At 39.4% G+C, this 18,072-nt stretch overlaps 2 protein-coding genes across 2 annotated transcripts in view; one reads left to right on the forward strand and one right to left on the reverse strand.

The window, feature by feature from the left end:
• Nucleotides 1–11,745, forward strand: part of LOC116698375 (adenylate cyclase type 5) — a 47,256-nt gene extending 35,511 nt beyond the window's left edge. Inside the window, exons 12-21 of the mRNA XM_032530295.1 lie at nt 267–354; nt 2,137–2,253; nt 2,390–2,548; nt 4,097–4,281; nt 4,405–4,425; nt 4,966–5,098; nt 6,038–6,301; nt 6,887–7,091; nt 7,485–7,609; nt 9,220–11,745. Of these exons, the coding sequence (XP_032386186.1) occupies nt 267–354; nt 2,137–2,253; nt 2,390–2,548; nt 4,097–4,281; nt 4,405–4,425; nt 4,966–5,098; nt 6,038–6,301; nt 6,887–7,091; nt 7,485–7,609; nt 9,220–9,348 (1,426 nt within the window). The 3' untranslated portion in view covers nt 9,349–11,745. The remainder of the gene's footprint in view (nt 1–266; nt 355–2,136; nt 2,254–2,389; nt 2,549–4,096; nt 4,282–4,404; nt 4,426–4,965; nt 5,099–6,037; nt 6,302–6,886; nt 7,092–7,484; nt 7,610–9,219) is intronic.
• Nucleotides 11,746–16,599: 4,854 nt separating this feature from the next.
• The window catches only part of LOC116697581 (vesicle-trafficking protein SEC22a-like), a 7,864-nt gene continuing 6,391 nt past the window's right edge, over nt 16,600–18,072 (reverse strand). Inside the window, exons 5-6 of the mRNA XM_032528878.1 lie at nt 17,722–17,840; nt 16,600–16,968 (exon numbers count right to left, since the gene is read on the reverse strand). Coding sequence (XP_032384769.1) covers nt 16,882–16,968; nt 17,722–17,840 — 206 coding nt within the window. The 3' untranslated portion in view covers nt 16,600–16,881. The remainder of the gene's footprint in view (nt 16,969–17,721; nt 17,841–18,072) is intronic.

The following is an 18,072-nucleotide window of genomic DNA, read 5'->3' on the forward strand; positions in this document are numbered from 1 at the left end:
TTCTGCTATTATCATTACCTGACACACACACACACACACACACACACACACACACACACACACACACACACACACACACACACACACACTGCCAACTTCCTATTTACATTGACACAAGATCAAAGACAATAAAGAGAAGCAGATGCTGCTGCCCACAGTATTCCCTTTGAAACCACAACACAGTGTATTAGTAAAACAAACCGTGAACCATAGAAATGCAGCTAGAATCGTCATATGAATATAAGGACATACTGTGTCACCTGCAGCTCCAGTCTGATGATTGGTTTCTTCGTCACCGGTTTCATTATCCTGACGGCTGTCATGTTCGTCTCAACTGTGTACTGCTGTTTCGGGGTGAGTATTCTCTTCTTGTTATGAATGAAATTGCCATATAAACTCGACTCCTTGTGCAGATCTGATCAAGTTTTAAAAGATAGGATAGTTTTTTTTTTTGTAAAATATCTATCTCAAATGTTGTTAAAAAACAGAGAAGGGCTTGTTCCTATTTCTTTATATGGATCTTAAGTATCGGACATCACAGAGACAAATCTGTTCGGTCTTTTATCAGGCAGTGGTTTGATGCTGTGTTCGCTATACATTCCAGATGTCGGTTATCATTTAAACATAATCTGCTCTTGACCTCATTGCAAGTTTTTTTCAGATAAGAGTTTTTAACTAAATTCCTTAATACAATGTGCAGATGTCACTATTTGTGATTTCAATATACACCTCGAATAACCCTTTCTCTTAAAAGGACAAAGCTCATTTTGGATTAAGGATTTTTGTTTCTCTGTTGGTGTGTGTCTATAGTATCAACTGATCGGTCCGCTGTGGGCCTGTGTTGGGTTTATGTTTCTGGTATTTTAGGTTTTTATGACAGTTTATTCATTACAGAGCTATTCAGTTCGCATCAGTTCTTGCTTCAAGGGTAAAGTCACATTGACGCGAGGCTCTGAGAACACTTGTCTCCCATTTACTTCAAACAAAGTTGGTATGACCTGTCACATTTAAGAATGCCTTTCCTATTTTAAAAGATAATAACATATTTTACGGAAGCATTTCAAGGACACCCTGGTGTAGTGAGGTGACTTTTGTTATTTACAAGTAACACATTTCAAGAAACGCTTACAGCCTGATTATCCAGAAGTCATTAAAAACAAGATTGTCTGCTATAGTAGAAGCGACGGCTTAACAGGCTGTATGTGATGGAATTGAGGCAGCATTAAAACAATGTCTTATTTATGTTTTGTTATATTGTGTTATGTTCAGAGGATGATTTAAGGAATAGTTTTTTTAGTTTTTGTTATGTTCTGTTTGCAGGCTGTAGATGTACGTGATGTTTATGGTGTGTGCAGTAATTCATGGTTCTTTTGTTTCACTACATCAACTAATTAGTGCCTTATCGGACAGTGGGTTGTCACTGGGTACTGTGTTTTTTTTCACATAGTCAGCTAGTCAATCTATTAATCAGTCAGTAAATAAACTTCAACTTTGTGGATAGTTACATTTCTTTTACGTTGTATCTAACATACTTATTTTGTAGTATTTATGTCTTACCTGCCATCCACAAGCTCCGCTCTTTGAAAAATGTTTGACACATCAAATGAAGTTTGCAGTCAGACCTTTGTAAAAAAATTGTAAAAAGTTTTTTAGAAACAGCAGTAAACATGACATTCACTGATTATTTTGTTATTGTATGAATTAAACATGGCTTTATGTATTTAAACATGGAGTTATAGAAATTAAGTGCACTTAAGACAAGAGGATGGTGTCAGATCTCAGCTGCCAAACCTCCAGAGGCTTTAAAATCCATTTCCTTCTCTCATCACCTGCTGACAGGCCGTGAGGGACATTTCACAAGGAAAAGTGGAGCTGCTGTTGATGTTTTTTACTGATGATTCATTGTTCTGTTTCGATAAAAACAAACAAATCTCTTCCATTTTTTACATCTACTGATTGTACAGAGAGGATTTTTGATGTCTTTTCATTGGATTATGGTATTTTGACTGATGGTAACTCAGAAAGTGACATGCAGAACTGCAGTGTGTATTTAGGGTTGTATTTATTTAGTGGCTCCAGATAAAAATGAGCCCATCAGTCACTCCCTGGCTCTGTCTGTTTTTGCCGTGCTCCCAGCTCTTCCCAGTCCCTCTGCAGACTCTTTCTAAGAGGATAGTCCAGTCCAGACTGAACAGCACTCTGGTGGGCGTCTTCACCATCATCGTCGTCTTTGTTTCTGCTTTCATCAATATTGTAAGTTCAACAGAATACCAAAAAGAGGAACTTTCTCCTCATGAAATATTTTTTTTAAAGCACTGAGCACTTTGAAATCTCACAAAACAACTGACTCTCCTCTGTTGTGTCTTTACTGACCTTTGACCTTGTTCAGTTCACTTGCAGCAGCCTTGACCTACGGAGTTGTATAAGGGAAGAGCTGAACATCAGTCTGGCCACAGTGAACGCCTGCCATGCTCACCTCCTCAACTACAGCCTGGACACACAACAGAGCCCCTGTGGAGACGATGGCCTCGTCTGCAGCTTACCTGAGGTATGTGTGTGTGCGTGTGCGTGCGCGCGTGCGTGCGTGCGTGCGTGTGTGTGTGTGTGTTTATTTGCACAGTGTGATTTCTGCAAAATAACATTTATTCTACGTTTCTTTCAACAACAAGCTAATTGAAATGGGTGCAATGAACATTTTCAATTACATTTCATTTTTAGTATCAACAACAGTTATCTCAAGACACTTTACAGATAGAGTAGGTCTGGACCAAACTCTATAATTTACAAAGACCCAACAATTCCATTAATTCCGCCAAGAACAAGCATTCAGTGCAACAGTGGTGAGGAAAAACATCTTTGTAGGGAGAAACCTCGGACAGACCCAGGCTCTTGGTAGACGGTGTCTGACGGTGCCGGTGGGGTTTGTGATTAACTGGGGCAATAATAGTCACAATAAAGCTAATGGAACTATGACTAGAAATAGTAGTTGTAGTAGTTCATGGTGTAGCAGCCCACTGCAGGGCGTTACAGGATGTAGCGGGGCACTGCAGGGCATAGCAGGGTTTAGCAGGGCATAGCAGGGCGCGGAGCAGGACCACTGCGACAGCTGCAACCAAGTGCCACCCTAAAACTGTTGGCCGAAAGAACATAAGGACTCCGGGGAATGACTCCACTGACCTAAGTTAGTAACAAGCATTTCCGGTACATGAAGGTACACAGATGGACAGAGAGGAGAGAGGAGCTCAGTGTGACAAAGGAAGTCCCCCAGCAGTCTAAAACCATAACAGTATAATTAAGAGCTGGAGCAAGGCAAACCGGAGCCAGTTCTATAAGTGTTGGTAGATGAATCTGACGACTATGAAGAGAGGCAGAGAAGAGAAGGGGGTGTGCATGCATATGCAAGTAAGCATGAGGACGCAAATGAAGCAAAACAGATTACTGCAGTTGGTAGAAACCTGAGGTTTTTAAGGTTCAACTCAGATGAGCTACAGATTTTTCTGAAGCACAATGTTCAGGGCAGCCTTGTTAACCAAAGAAGACTTTAGTGCTGCTGCAAGTCTGCATAAGTCTACATAAAATCCCATCCCATCAGAACAGAATAAGATTAACATTTATATACATGCATATAAATTATTTCATCATGCCAAAATACATGCTACAGTCTAATTCATGTGTAAAATAAGGCAAATTGTAACAAATCACTGTGGCTGTGAAATAGCACCTCAAGTACCTTATTGCTTTTTGCACAATACGTCATTGCAATAAAAGGGACAAGAAATTCAATCCGTCACAGTGAAGCACTTTGTAATTGTATATTTTAAGATGTCAATGCTTCAGACAAGTGAGATCATTTTGAACAGTAGCAGAACAAATGGATACTAAGTGAGGGTAATTGCAGGTAGAAGTGTTAACATTTGGCTTCCACATTAATGTTTAAATTAACAGCTAAGTGGTCAGAATTGTGGGTTTATGGGGTGTTTCATAATAACTCTGGATGTGACTCATTCAATCAGAGCCGTGTATTACAGATTATAAAGTTTGACTACCAAACATAAAAGAAAATGTACCTTCCCCGCTCTCTATCTTTCTCCCTCAGTACTTCTCGTCCTGTGTGCTGCTGAGCCTGCTGGCCTGCTCCGTGTTCTTGCAGATCAGCAGCATCGGTAAACTCTTCCTCTTGCTCTTCATCGAGCTGATCTACCTCCTCGTCATGGAGGTGCCCAAAGTGAGCCTCTTCGACAACCAGGACCTGCTGGTGATGGCCAACGCTGTCAACATTGTGTGAGTCATTACTACTGCTGCGTGCGTGCGTGCGCGTGCATGCGTGCTTGTATTGTTTAAATCTTTGGTGTGCACAGATGTTCTAACCGCTGATTGGCTCTTCTCTGTTCCTCCCCCTCACAGCGAGCACATGAATGGAACAAGGTGAGACTGAGGGGAACTTCTATTACCACAGAGACCCAAAGCATCACCTCTGTCATCTATTTAAGCTAACAGCATCATTATCTCTGTGCTGGCAGAAATGTAACTATAATGACCTGCTGGCAACAGATGCTAACGCTAATGAGCCAAGATTTAAAGGGCAGCTTGTTATTGTGCTACAGTGTTCCGGCAGAGTACATCTTTACACCCAAAAAGAATAACTTAACATCTGTATGTTTGATGAGTTGGTAGTTCATTACATAGCATAACACATCTGATGTGTGTGTGTGGTGTGTGTGTTGTGTGTGTGTGTGTGTGTGTGTGGTGTGTGTGTGTGTGTGTGTGTGTGTGTGTGTGTGTGTGTGTGTGTGTGTGTGTGTGTGTGGTGTGTGTGTGTGTGTGTGTGTGTGGTGTGTGTGTGTGTGTGTGTGTGTGTGTGTGTGTGTGTGTGTGTGTGTGTGTGTGGTGTGTGTGTGTGTGTGTGTGTGTGTGTGTGTGTGTGTGTGTGTGTGTGGTGTGTGTGTGTGTGTGTGTGTGTTTTAGCTGTGTGGTGGACTCCAAGGTTCCTCTGAAGATCATGACCCCGGTGGTCATCACTGTCTTCGTTCTCGCCCTCTACCTTCACGCCCAGCAGGTAGAGTCTACAGCCAGGCTCGACTTCCTCTGGAAGTTGCAGGTCAGTGTGTGTGTATGTATGACTCAATTTTTGGGACAAAAAACAAGTCCCCACAATGTAAATGATTAAATGTTAGGGTTGCAACTTGATTTAGGTTTTTAGTAAGTTTTGGTCTCCAGTGAATGACTGTAAATACATCCAATGTCCCCTTAAGTTCTAAGTCATCTTCCAACCTGCGACACAAAATATTTATTTGAAAGACTAATCCACACAAACTTTGATTTGAACACACTGAACATTATTATTAAAGTACAGGAGTTCATTGGAATCTATTGTAACTGTCATGAATCCAAAGGGACTAGTGCTGTTCTCCACAGAGAAAGAGCAAGCTAAACAACTTTTCAAAGCCTTTCAGGCCTACAGGGGGAGAGTGTTTGATACTCAACTTATTTTAAGGAAGCTGTCTTAAGGGTTGTACCAGGGTTCTTTGAAATCTCATGGAGGTTCCAAAGCAGGCTGAGCTGCCTGTGGTGGGTTGTCCAGTCAGGGGTAAAATTAAGTTATTTATCTGAAACATTTAGCGGCTGGGGGGGTCTTTATTTTCCAGCTCACTGATGACACTAATGGTTAGTAGTCTTAGTCTAAGAGTCTATAGCCACACTTTAGGAGGAGGATAAAAGGTTAAGTGGTGAAGTGAATGTAAATGTTGGTCAGAGGGTGGTGTCAGGGTAACCATGAATAGAGATAACAATGTCAGCAGTAGTAATTGCAAAACCCTCATTGACAGTACAACTCATAATCCCATCCTCTAGATTATTTTTGTTCCAATCCATCTCTAAGATATCAAGAAATTTCATTGGATAATTGAGCTGCCAGTAGTGCTGCATCATCCTCTGGGGACAATGAATATCTCTATCAACATGTCATAGCAATCTGTCCATTAGTAGTCCAAAAGTATTGTTTTTTTCCTGTCTAATTTCTGTACTGACCCCCCTACAGGCCACAGAGGAGAAGGAGGAGATGGAGGAGCTTCAGGCTTATAACCGCCGTCTACTCCACAACATCCTCCCCAAAGATGTGGCCGCCCACTTCCTGCAGCGCGAACGGCGCAATGACGAGCTCTACTACCAGTCGTGTGAGTGCGTGGCTGTCATGTTCGCCTCCATCAGCAACTTCTCGGAGTTCTACGTGGAGCTGGAGGGCAACAACGAGGGAGTGGAGTGTCTGCGGCTGCTCAACGAGATCATCGCTGACTTTGATGAGGTGAGATGGGACCACATCTAGCTGAAAGCTGTCTGCTTGTGTGAGTGAGGATGGAAATCTGTGGCCTCCACTATAGGAATCTACTGTTGTCAGTGGTGCTTTATGAGACTGTAGTTCCCAGTAAAATAAGGGGTAGGTTGGTTTCTGTCTGGTTTAGAGACACTTTATGCATGCATTTGATGTCATGTTTGTCACCACCTGATACCTTTTCTCTCTTCTTTCATGTCTGGTTTGGTCTCCATCGACTCCTGTCAAACATAGCTGGCTCTTTAGCTCCTAAATGTTCCACTTTGTTCCATCCTTTCTGCAATTTGATCAACATTAACAATAGGAATCTGAAAAAACATTGACTAGATGCAGATTTCAGGACTATTTAAAAATGTTACATCCTTTTGCTACTGATAAATTACAGGAGGAAATTAAATATTAATAGGAGCTTTGAGCTTGGAGCTCAAACAATATTGTTATCAACTTAAAATTGGATTCAATACATTTATAACTTTATAACATTTTTAACATTTTACCACATTTAACAATTATCTTTATAACATTTCACTAAAGCATTTTATATGATTGATGGATTAGATCATCAGCGAGGACCAATTCCGTCAGCTGGAGAAGATCAAGACCATCGGCTCCACCTACATGGCGGCCTCTGGCCTCAATGACTCCACATACGACAAGGTCGGGCGCTCGCACATCCGAGCCCTGGCTGACTATGCGATGAGGCTGATGGACCAAATGAAATATATCAACGAACACTCCTTTAACAACTTCAAGATGCAAATAGGTGAGCCGCAGAAAAGAAAGAAGGGTGCTACTGTTGCTCAGGGATTTTGTACATTTGACAGGGAAACTCTTATTGACTGGAACTCAAATGACGGCATCTGTTACTCTCAGAAGATTAAGTTAAGTTAAATTTCCTAACTGGTGTACAGTATGTCTATTTTGTAGATAGACATACTATCTACAAAGATAGTAGAGAAAAGCTCTTAAGGAACCTAACACAATAGTTTTTGTAAAAAAGGTAGAATAAAAATGGGGGCGCCCTGGTGGCTCACCTGGTTGAGTGTGCGCCCTATGTACCAAGGGTCAGTCCTTGCCGCACATGCAAGTCCAGCTGGTTTAGTAGTGATTAAGTACTTTGTTTGGTCTTTTTTTCCTCATTTGTTTCATTTTGTAGGTCTCAACATTGGCCCTGTGGTTGCCGGGGTGATCGGGGCCAGAAAGCCTCAGTACGACATCTGGGGGAACACAGTGAACGTGGCGAGTCGCATGGACAGCACAGGTGTACCAGAGAGGATCCAGGTACAGTGTGACACTGCACTGCCAAGATATTCTCTGAACATGCCATTTGAGAGCTAGAAAATAAAATGTAGCTTTCGCAAAATAAGTAGTTTAGATGATTTTAGAATAGATAGTTAGGTAATGTTACTTTGCAATTGAAAATCCTATCCTTAAATTAATAAAGATAGTAGTCAACCGTTCTCCCGGAGCCATGAGCTTGGTGACAGTAAACAAGTCCTGCCAGCAATTAAACAATCCTTAACAACTGTCCCTCAAAGTTAAACTTTAGTGGTCATAAAAATGGCATTCTCTCAATACAAATGTCAAAAACATTTTAAACAATTGGTACAAACGCAGTCCTTAGACAGAATATTAACTCATTTTAGGATATTAAATTAAAAAAACACATCTAAAATGACTCATTAAAGCAGCATTTGCAGAGCTCATCACTGTTGTTAGTGTTATTTTTGCCATCTTGGATTTAGCTCCAAGCTATTCTGGTCAAAAATGAGAAATTCATCTGATGTGCATAAACTCTGCAAAAACTGCCCTTCAGACATGGCTGACGGCTGGATTTAGAAAAAAGGTTTATTCAAGAGGAAGAATGGACATTAAAAATTGTCATATTGGTTTTGCTCTATCAGATGTGAAATCATTGAAGCTCAATAACTCACAGCTATTTTGAACACAGATGGAACCGTTTAATTTCTTCTCACCCGTCTCCACTGCACCTTCTTTACGCGGGGGCCACTATGCACCACTGCTTCCTAATGAACATGAAAGTGACAAAGCAACAGCACATTACGATTGGGACTGTGATTTAATCCATTCGTGGACGCTAATATTTGCTATTCACATACAGACAAGCCAAAAACCAAAAGAGCTGAAAGGGTCTTTTTTTACATCATGTAATTTATGTTTGTCAACCAAGCGGAATGACAGGTGAAGCATAAACAAAAAAATATATATTCATAACTTGCACTGTATTTCTTTTAACCAAACAAGGAGCTCTTCGTAGGCGAAAAGGGACAAATATGATTACGATGAAACACTAAAAACTGTAAAACATATATTTTAAGTGATCTCTCTTCCCCTTTCATACAGACTACTAAAAAAGTATATTAAAAAAAAATGTATATGTGTAAAAAAAGGGATTAAAAACTAATGTCAAAAATAGTCGTACATATAGAAAAAGTTATTGTATAGTATTTTAAAAAAAGTCCATATATAGTGTGTTTTAAAAAAAGTAAAAAAAAGCATTTCGAATAAAGTGATGAAAAAAAGCATAGTATAGAATTTCAAAAAAAGTCATAGTATAGTATGTTGAAAAAAGTGATAAAAAGTTATAGTATAGTTTGTTGAGAAAACTGATTAAAAAAAAAAAAAAGACAGTATAATATGTGTCAAAAATAGTCATAGTATGTAGAAGAAAGTCTGGGAGAACATGCAAATTCTTCTCAAAAAAAAAAGCCCAGACTGGGAATAGATCCGAGGGTCAGAGTCTGCAGTGCCTACTCGCTGGCGCTAGTTGGAACAGTGCTAACAAATAATTTTAAATGCATAGAAAAGTGGTTGATATGAACCACAAATAAGCTGTTCAACTCACTGTCCCTTCCTCCATCTGTCTTCAGGTGACTGCAGACATGTACCAGGTACTGAGCTCTTATAACTACACACTGGAGTACAGAGGTTTGGTCACGGTCAAAGGAAAAGGAGAGATGATGACCTACTTTCTCACCAGTGGACCACCAAGCAGTTAACCTCAACTAAGCGACCAATAGACACACCACGGTAGGCGCCTTAACTCCGCCGCTGAAATATGAAGCTGGCTCACGGACCTCTGATAGCTTATGGCGGACTGAGACCGACTGAAGCGTCCCTTCTCAAAGCGCCAGTCCTTTCTTAAACCTACTGAGGCCACAACGGGGATGGATGAGAAAGTGCCTCCCAAAGCTCAGCATGCCGAGGAGACTATGAGTGGGAAAGGCCTTGCTAGCCTGAATTTGCCATTGAGACCAAAGATGTCCAATCAGTGCATAAAGACAGATGTTGCCACCTGTGTAGGTCCAGGTCCTAAAGGAAGAATGTTATCAAAGAAATTCTATTAGCTTGTACCCGTAAAACACAGACTGTTTTATGTGTATGTATATGATTTTATGTACTGTATGTTAAACACATTTTGTCCATGTTGTCGTGGTATAGATACAAATCTCTCAAGTATGGACACTCAGCCAGCACTGCAGCACTATCCGTCCTTGAATATCTGATCTCCTCAGTAATTTACAGACTGACGGAGGAGTCGCAGTAAGTGTGTCTTATCGTGGAAGAGTGCGAAAGAGAAACCGCTCCACCGTGTTTACAGAAAACTCTTCATCAGATCTATAAAGTTACAAACTCACACTACAGTATCAACAGCACATACACAGACAACACAAAGGATGTCACTGAAGAGCTTTTTCTTATCTTCAACATTTTGTATTTTAACTTCAGAACACCAAACCGTATCAGATATTTTAAGATTCTATATTTTGTACATTAATATATTAGAGAGCTATCTATAAACACCAATGCATATTCAGATGTACATACTGTATCACTCTCATGTCTTTCTGGCTCTTTTCACCCAATTGAGCATGACTGATCTGCAGGTAGTTAACCGTTTGCTAATAAGACTGCGCTACTGATTATTTCAGTCAAACCGAGTGGGTGCGCACTTTTAATGACCGACTAGAGGTCATAAATGCATCTGTCTTTTTGCACTCCAGTGCTTTCAGCCGTCCACCTCTTACTGCATCGCTCCGCAACCACTTCTTGCTTGCTCAATCAGATGGTACGACCCAATGAATGTCCAATGATCTCCGATGAGGCCTTTAATATGAACTCTATACTGACGATGGTGATGATGCTCATCCTGTGGACAGGGACAGACAAGCCCATGTGGAAATGTGCCCTTTTTATCTGAGCAGTTTTTTTCAGTATTACTTGTGGTTTCATTGATTTAAGTGATTTCTGATTATTGTATGTTATGTTACCACCTAAACAACACGACTGCTGGTTCTGTTTGTCTCTGCAGAGTATAGGAATCAGTAAATGTCCAGACAATGTCAAGTTTTTAATTGAGAATATTGAGGACAGAATATAGCAAATTTGAGACGGAAACGATGAGGTTAACACAACTCATTATCCTAATTTATGAAAAAAAAAAAAAAAAATCATCAAAATGTTGAGAGATTGACTGACTTCGATGCTCACTGTGCCCTCAGCCACAAGCCTATTTGATCCTTGTGAAGACATAAACCTTTAAAACACTGTAAACATTACAGGAGCAAATAAAGCATGTGTTAGGATTATTTGTGTAATTAATACGCATTTGGTGCACTACATTAGTTGACTCCAAATGAAGTACAGTAAATGGAGTACAGACTTTTACAGTGTTCATTATTAGAATCCATTAATAAATTGATAATACATCTGAATCAAAATAAGGCACAATGAAGTCTTGAATAAATAAAAAAAAGATAATTAAACATTAAAAGATAATTAAATATTTAAAATTAGAAGTAAAACCCACAGGGCAACTGCTGGAGCTCTGATTGGCCTGCTGCAATGTGTTGGCAGGAGTCTGGCCAATCAGAGCGCCTGCTGCTCTGTGGGTAAAACTTCAAATGTTTTTTTAGGTCACACACCGCACATTACTTTAAATGAATCCCAAAATAAAAACAAATGTATAGGTGGAATTACAAACGTTAAATTTAAGAGGATTTTTAAAACAATGTGATTGTTCTATTTAAAAAAAAAAAAAAAAAAAAGGTCAGGTATTTAAAGTCAGAATTAGGAATTTGTAAATTTAAACTTTGTTTCACTTAGTTCTATGATTCATAATCAGAATGCAAATATAATTAAACAACTCGTAATAGCTTTTTAAAATTGATGAACAACGGAGTTCTATGATAAGATCTATCCGGGTTTTACTACACAGGCGAGACTTGTTGGTATGATCAATTCATTGATGATTTTGGTATTTTCATGAGATAAATGCCAATGTATATTGCCACCTTTTAAATTGCTTTTAGTTTCCTGTTTGAAAAGAAAAAGAGAAACTCAGTCAATGTGTTTGCTGCTTTGAGCCCGTAGAATGCAATGAACCTTGCCCTGGTCCACTTGGGTGGTTTCTGTTTTGTTAATGTAGTGTACTGCTGGAACCATTATCTTCAAACACCACTACTACAACTATAAGTTTCATGCCATTTGACTCATAGAATGCATTGCCATTTTACGCCCTGTGAACCCACTTTATCTACCGTTTATTGTGCAGAAATGTGCCATTAGAAAACAAAAGCGGTTGGATCAGAGATAAGGGGTGAAGCTATGAGGTGCCTGAGTGGATTCTTTTTTAGCTGTAGAAATTAAGAGGAGGCGAGCTTCTTCTTCTCTTTAAACCTAAGGGTCCTCATGATGATAACATGACAAGATGAGGCAGCGTCGATGACAAAGACTGAGGCAAAACCATGGTTTGTTTTTCTTGTCATGCAAAACACTGCTCTTTTTTACAGTCCAATAAACTGCTGAGATGTTTTACAGGTACTACATCATTTCTTCTGGATACTTTTCTGCGTAGTCAACCTCGGTTGTCAGCTCAATTAATGGATTTAGATGAATGCCTGTTTAAGTTCTGCATGCTGCTTTCTCAGGATAATCTTATAGTAGCAAAGTTAAAGGTTTTGCATAAAAGCTAGTATTTTATATATTACAAAACTTTACGGCCGAAAGTATGTGGACATCGGAAGGTTTGGTAGCCGGGTCCTAGCAGACTCTCGTACATTTCCTTTGTACAGGAGTACTGAAGCAAAATGAAAATTGAGCGAAAGTGCATTTCAACATGACAATGCCTCTGTGCTCAAAGTCAAGTCTATAATAGTTTATTTTTATTTTTAAAATATACTTAACAATCACATATGCATGTAAAGCTCAGATGTCCACATACTTTTGGCCATATAGCATCTGTAGTGGAAGTATGAAATGCTTTCAGTGAGACACTATCCCCCTGTTAATGCTGTCTAATGCACCAGTGTTTAAAAGCCCTCAGCTTTTGGATTCTTTCACGTTTTCACACGACTCACCAACAGGTGGCAGCAGCACTACATCACTTGGTTAGTAAATGGGGTCCTTTGTCTTATTTTCATCATCATGGTTACTGGTAATATGTGATGAAAGAGAGGGAAGTAAAAATGCTAATCTGCTGATTAGCACCCTGAGTGTTACTTCATCCATTACAGCTTTAATATCTTTATTCATACAAAAGTAAAATCACTGACATTAGGAATGAATAAGGGTCTTAATTCAATAACTTGTAATATTTGCTGGATGGTAATTTAAATAAATTAAATGCTCTCCATTTCAATACAGCATCTTAAGATAAAGGATTTCTGGAATAGTCTATAAGGGCGTAAAAGGCTGCTGTACTGCAGCCAGTAACAACAATACAGGCGTTTCTCAGTGGAACTCAAGCACATGATGGAGCAAACATCCTCAGACTTAATGATTTTGAACTTTTGGAATAGCCAACCTGCAAGCCCCTGACTGTGTGAGCTGTGCCACAAAAACATTATCACCACTGACATTTACTTGTGGCATGTTAAGTTGAAATTGCACTTCAAGTAGCAATTCACACCTGCAGCATCTATTTGTTATTAAAATCCACATATTTCCTGCACAGGAAAAAAATACATATTCCCGCACCATTAATCTCCATCTGGAGGAAATTGTTGTTCCTTAAAATGAGGCACCCACAAATAATTACGATCAAAATTCATAATACCATGTGAAATAAAAAAAGTGTTCCCTGAGAAATTTAAAGCTGCCCACTAAATCCTGGGGGAAATCTTTTTAAGTCATGTTGCAAAAAAAATGACTAGGAAAGGGGGAATTAAACTAAAATTCCCTGTCCTTTACATTGCGGGGGGGCTCGCCCCCAAGGGATGGGCCCTTTTTAAATTTTAAAATACGGGCCCTTGGATCTGATCCCCCTTTTATGTAGGAATCCCCCCCAAAATCCTTTTTTTCTTTAATTCGGTTTCCCCCCCCCCCCAGAACACCATCAGACTGATCAAACGCCTATTAAGCACCCGCATGTTTGAGGAAAAAGAACATTAAACCTTTTTAAGAAAGGATAGAAAATTGTAATTTTCCCAGTTTTTTTTAAATTCCATATTGAGTTCAGAGTCAAGGGAGCCCTTTAATACAAGAAAAATTTTTCAAGTGGCTTGAGGCCGGATTCATTAGGATGAACAATGCGTTTTTTGGGGAACAAAACTAGCCCAAAACTAAAGCATTTCGGGTTATATTTTTTAAAATCCATTTAAAACCCACATTTTCCAGTTCACCAAACCCATTTTTTCCATATCTTTTTTTGGCGGAATAAAACAATTATTGTTTAAAATATGTGGTTTTCTAATCATGACGGGGGAAACTTTTTAAAAAATTTTTTTTTAATGTAAAAAACTTTGGACAACAATACATAAATGGGTTGCAGCATTCAAAAAAAGACCTGAAAATAATAATTACATTCGTTTTACATACTTGGATAAATCAGTATAAAATACCTCAATTTCACTGTTCCTATTTTACACAACACACCCCCACTACACATTTACTGTGACTGCTGTGGAAAAGGAGAATGTGAACACAAACAATCTGAGCCAGTGAAGCTCAATTCAAATGCAATTGAGTCTAAGCCATATTGTAAAAAGAGCTATTAGGTCATGTGGGTTGGGGGGGGGAAACCGCATTTTGGAAAGCAAAAGAACATTCAGAGAGCATGAGGATGAATCATACGAGGCTGAAGTGTTGCAGCAGTCCCCTGGCCGATCTGTAGTGCAGATGCCAGATGCACATGGAGTGGAGCTACATACTGCTTTTCATTTTTACTTTTAACCTCTTCCAGTAAGAGAGAGATTATTAAAAAAAAAAATGAAAAAGATGTTATGACAATCCTGGCACAACTGTTGAGCTTCTCAAGAACAATGAACAATAACGACATGACTCAATTCTCTACTATTCTCCAGTTGTTTGCTATATGTTGTTGGAATTGTGCAGGAAGCCAGGAAATCTTATCAAATTGCCTGAACAAATCTCACACTGCCTAATAACAATGGATGTGGCCTCTTCTGACTGTAATTATGGTAAATGTAACACCACAATAACATCCATTATACAGGTAAAAGGGTAAGAAGATGAGAAAATGTCTTTTTGAGTGGCAGACGCAACCATGCCGGAACCGTTGGGCTCGGTGGAAGGAAAACACGCTGAGATGATCCTGGCTGCCTCAGGCTTCGGCAACACGGCGACACATCTATACAGCTTCCAACACAAACCTGTTAATAAGCAGTCCCTTGCCACTGACATATGCCATTAGGCAGCGTGGGTGTGGAACTAGGATATGAATGTTAACTGACTGTGCAGAAGTTACTTTGTGACAACTAGATGCGGGTCTGCATAAAGAAAAATAAAACAATAAAATCGAGCAATCATAAAACAAAATCTTTATAAATTGTCACTGACCACATGTGTCTGAACAATCAGTCAGTAAATAAATAGCAAAATTAACTGTCTACAAAATGACAATTTTTTGCAAAATAAGGTAAAATCATTGGCTCCTTATATAGAATACCCATAAAACTGAAATGAGCCCCCCCCCCCACACACACAACGCAGCATTGCATAGTTTTAAACAAAGACCTAAACCAGAGTCCTGCACCGGTCAGGTTCACACAAGTACATGTTCAAAAAGTGCATGTAACAGACACAAGAAACATGCATGATTACCTGGATGTGGGTGACTAAAACGGGAGGGAAAACCCAAAAACTGTACAATAAATTTAACCTAATGTCCAGTTGCAGTCTTTTATGTTCGTCTTTCCAAGTCACTGTATCAGTCATAACAGTTCTATGCACAGTTTGAACATAAAATAGAGATTACTGTGTTTAATTTCAACTGTATACTGGTAAACATCTGTTAAGCCTGGCCTAATCCTACTTAGCTTGTTGGCTGAGCTTAAGGAAATAACAGGGCTGGGTACCTCAAATTTGGGTACAACCAGAAATGTGTCTGCACTGTAGCTCGAGTACTGAAAGCTGTCATAAAATGTCTGGTCAAATAATTAAGGGCAACATACAATTTATCTGATGTGCAAAATAACACCTGGAAATCTGGTACCGAAAGGTTTAATATTCATACCATGCGTCACTTACTACTAAAGTGCAAGTGATGATAGTTTTCCTTAACTACTGGGGGCTGATGATTATGATGTTTTAGCCATGGCATACTCAAGGTTTCCTGTTTTTACTTGCTGTATTTTATCAAGTTTTCTGTACCTGAGTCTGTGTGCCTACGTCTCTGTGTTCTTTTAACCCAGCTGCAAGACCTATTTCCCCTAAGGGAGAGTATGAGTTTTGCAAAATTGGACACATGCAGGACTCCGACCTAAACTATGGCTGCACTGAAAGGAACTAAAAGCAAATATCTTTATCAGAAAATGTTGGGGAGTAGACAACTTCCCCAAGTCAACCCCATAAAATCCTTTAGTGATTCAGGCAGTTTCCTCCAAGTCCACACCAAGAGCTGTCCACTGGCGCTGCAACATTTTATGTTTTTTCTTCCTGAAGTGGGAGGACTGTTTTTTGTTTCCACTTTGTCCTCAGTGCCGTCTCCACTGTATTTCCAGGACATGTGCAGGACCATCTGACTGAAGGCCCTTTTGTTCTTTCGGTTTTAGGTTTTTGTCAGACATTGTAGTCTGGCGCTTTACCCAGTGGCTGCCTCAGTCTGATCTGCAGTGTCATGAAGCCCCCAACTGCCACATGGAAGAGGATCTGCCCCCCTTCCTCAGTTCAAAAAGAACGGTTGGACAAAGAAAAGTGAAAACGCCGGGGACTTCTTTTCCTCCAACGAGAAGTGGCAAACGGTACTAAAAGGAGAACAGCAGAGAAGAATTTGAATGCTGCACACTGTGTGACTGACATTGACACATGAAAGTTTTTCATTATTAATGTCCTTCATGGGACAATATGGCTGGCAAGTAAGAAATTCCATCTGATAACTTTGTTCCACCCCATCAGTCTACCAATTTGTGGTGATCCATTTAGATCCAGGAGGTGCACTTACGGAGTTGATGAAAATGTTTTAGAGAAGGTAGTAGGGTGAAAGGCATTGAGCTTTTGCTAATGTTAGTCTAGCTGACAAGCTGCTGAGCTGTAAAGTGCAGGGCTGTTAGTCAGCCAGTGATGGGCTGCTCTTACCGCAGACTATCACTTACCTGATACAGACAGGCTGCCGTGCCAAGGAAGAAGGCAATCACGTAATTAAAGTCTTCATCGTCATTCTGCAAAAAGGAAGAAAAAGGATTTTTTTCTTTTTTTAGTACTAGTCATCCATATCTAGACAAGGCATCATAAAAGCAGTATATATATATATATATATATATATATATATTTTTTTTTTTTTCCCTCATTCAGTCTCATTTAGTTTGATGGAATTTGATGTGACATCAAACAACAGAATAGACAGCATTTGGCATGCTGAAAATTCAGGTTAATGATAATTCTTATTTTGGTCAGTTATGACTATTGCATTGTATGACAATGTTGTGACAATAAAGTCAAACACAAGTAGTCTGACAATGCATACCTTGCTGCATAACCAATTGCTCTCCGGGAACAAAAAGTTGAAAGTTTTAGTTGGACTTGAAGTCATTGCACAAGAAAACTGTGTGAACAACTACAATGATACAGGACAGTAGTTGAGCCAGAAAGTAGCTCTGTAAACTGTGATGGGGGTTTACAACAAACAGTTTGGTAGTCATTTTACAGTTATTTTTTTCAGATTTTCAGAAGTTTGACTAACCTGGGAGGTTTTTTTCAAACCTGTATGATCATCTGACTGCTGTTTTTCTTGACAAATGTGACTACGGTGTAGAATATTGTCACATTTCCAGATCTCAGAAAATGAACTTTAGTTTTTTACCAATATGATGGACAGCCGAAACTATTAAAATCAAAACCTAGGTCATAGGAAATCAGACATTCCCTTCAAGAGAAACAGAATTGTTTGAATGTGATCTCAGTTACGCCCTGACCTGTAGTATACTCTCTATAGCATGGACTCCTCGCAGCAGGTTAAGGCCTCCACAGAGGATACTGAGCACACAGGACACAATGCCTGGGAGAGTCACTGGCTCCAATATCTGTGTGGGAGCTGGAAGAGAGAAAGGACAATGATATAGGCTCAGAAAAATCTGCCTTGACAAATGAACTACAAATACATTAAGAAGAAATCTACTTTCCAAAGGACAAAACATACATTTTCTGAAATGTAATTATTGATAAAGACTTATATGCAGGATAAAACAATAAATCCTTGAATAGCAATAAAAAGCTAAGCATTTATTGCTTTTAAATTTTCTGCCTTCCAAAATATTCTGGCACGG

Source organism: Etheostoma spectabile, chromosome 11 (genome assembly GCF_008692095.1).
Source record: "Etheostoma spectabile isolate EspeVRDwgs_2016 chromosome 11, UIUC_Espe_1.0, whole genome shotgun sequence".
NCBI classification, from domain to species: domain Eukaryota; kingdom Metazoa; phylum Chordata; class Actinopteri; order Perciformes; family Percidae; genus Etheostoma; species Etheostoma spectabile.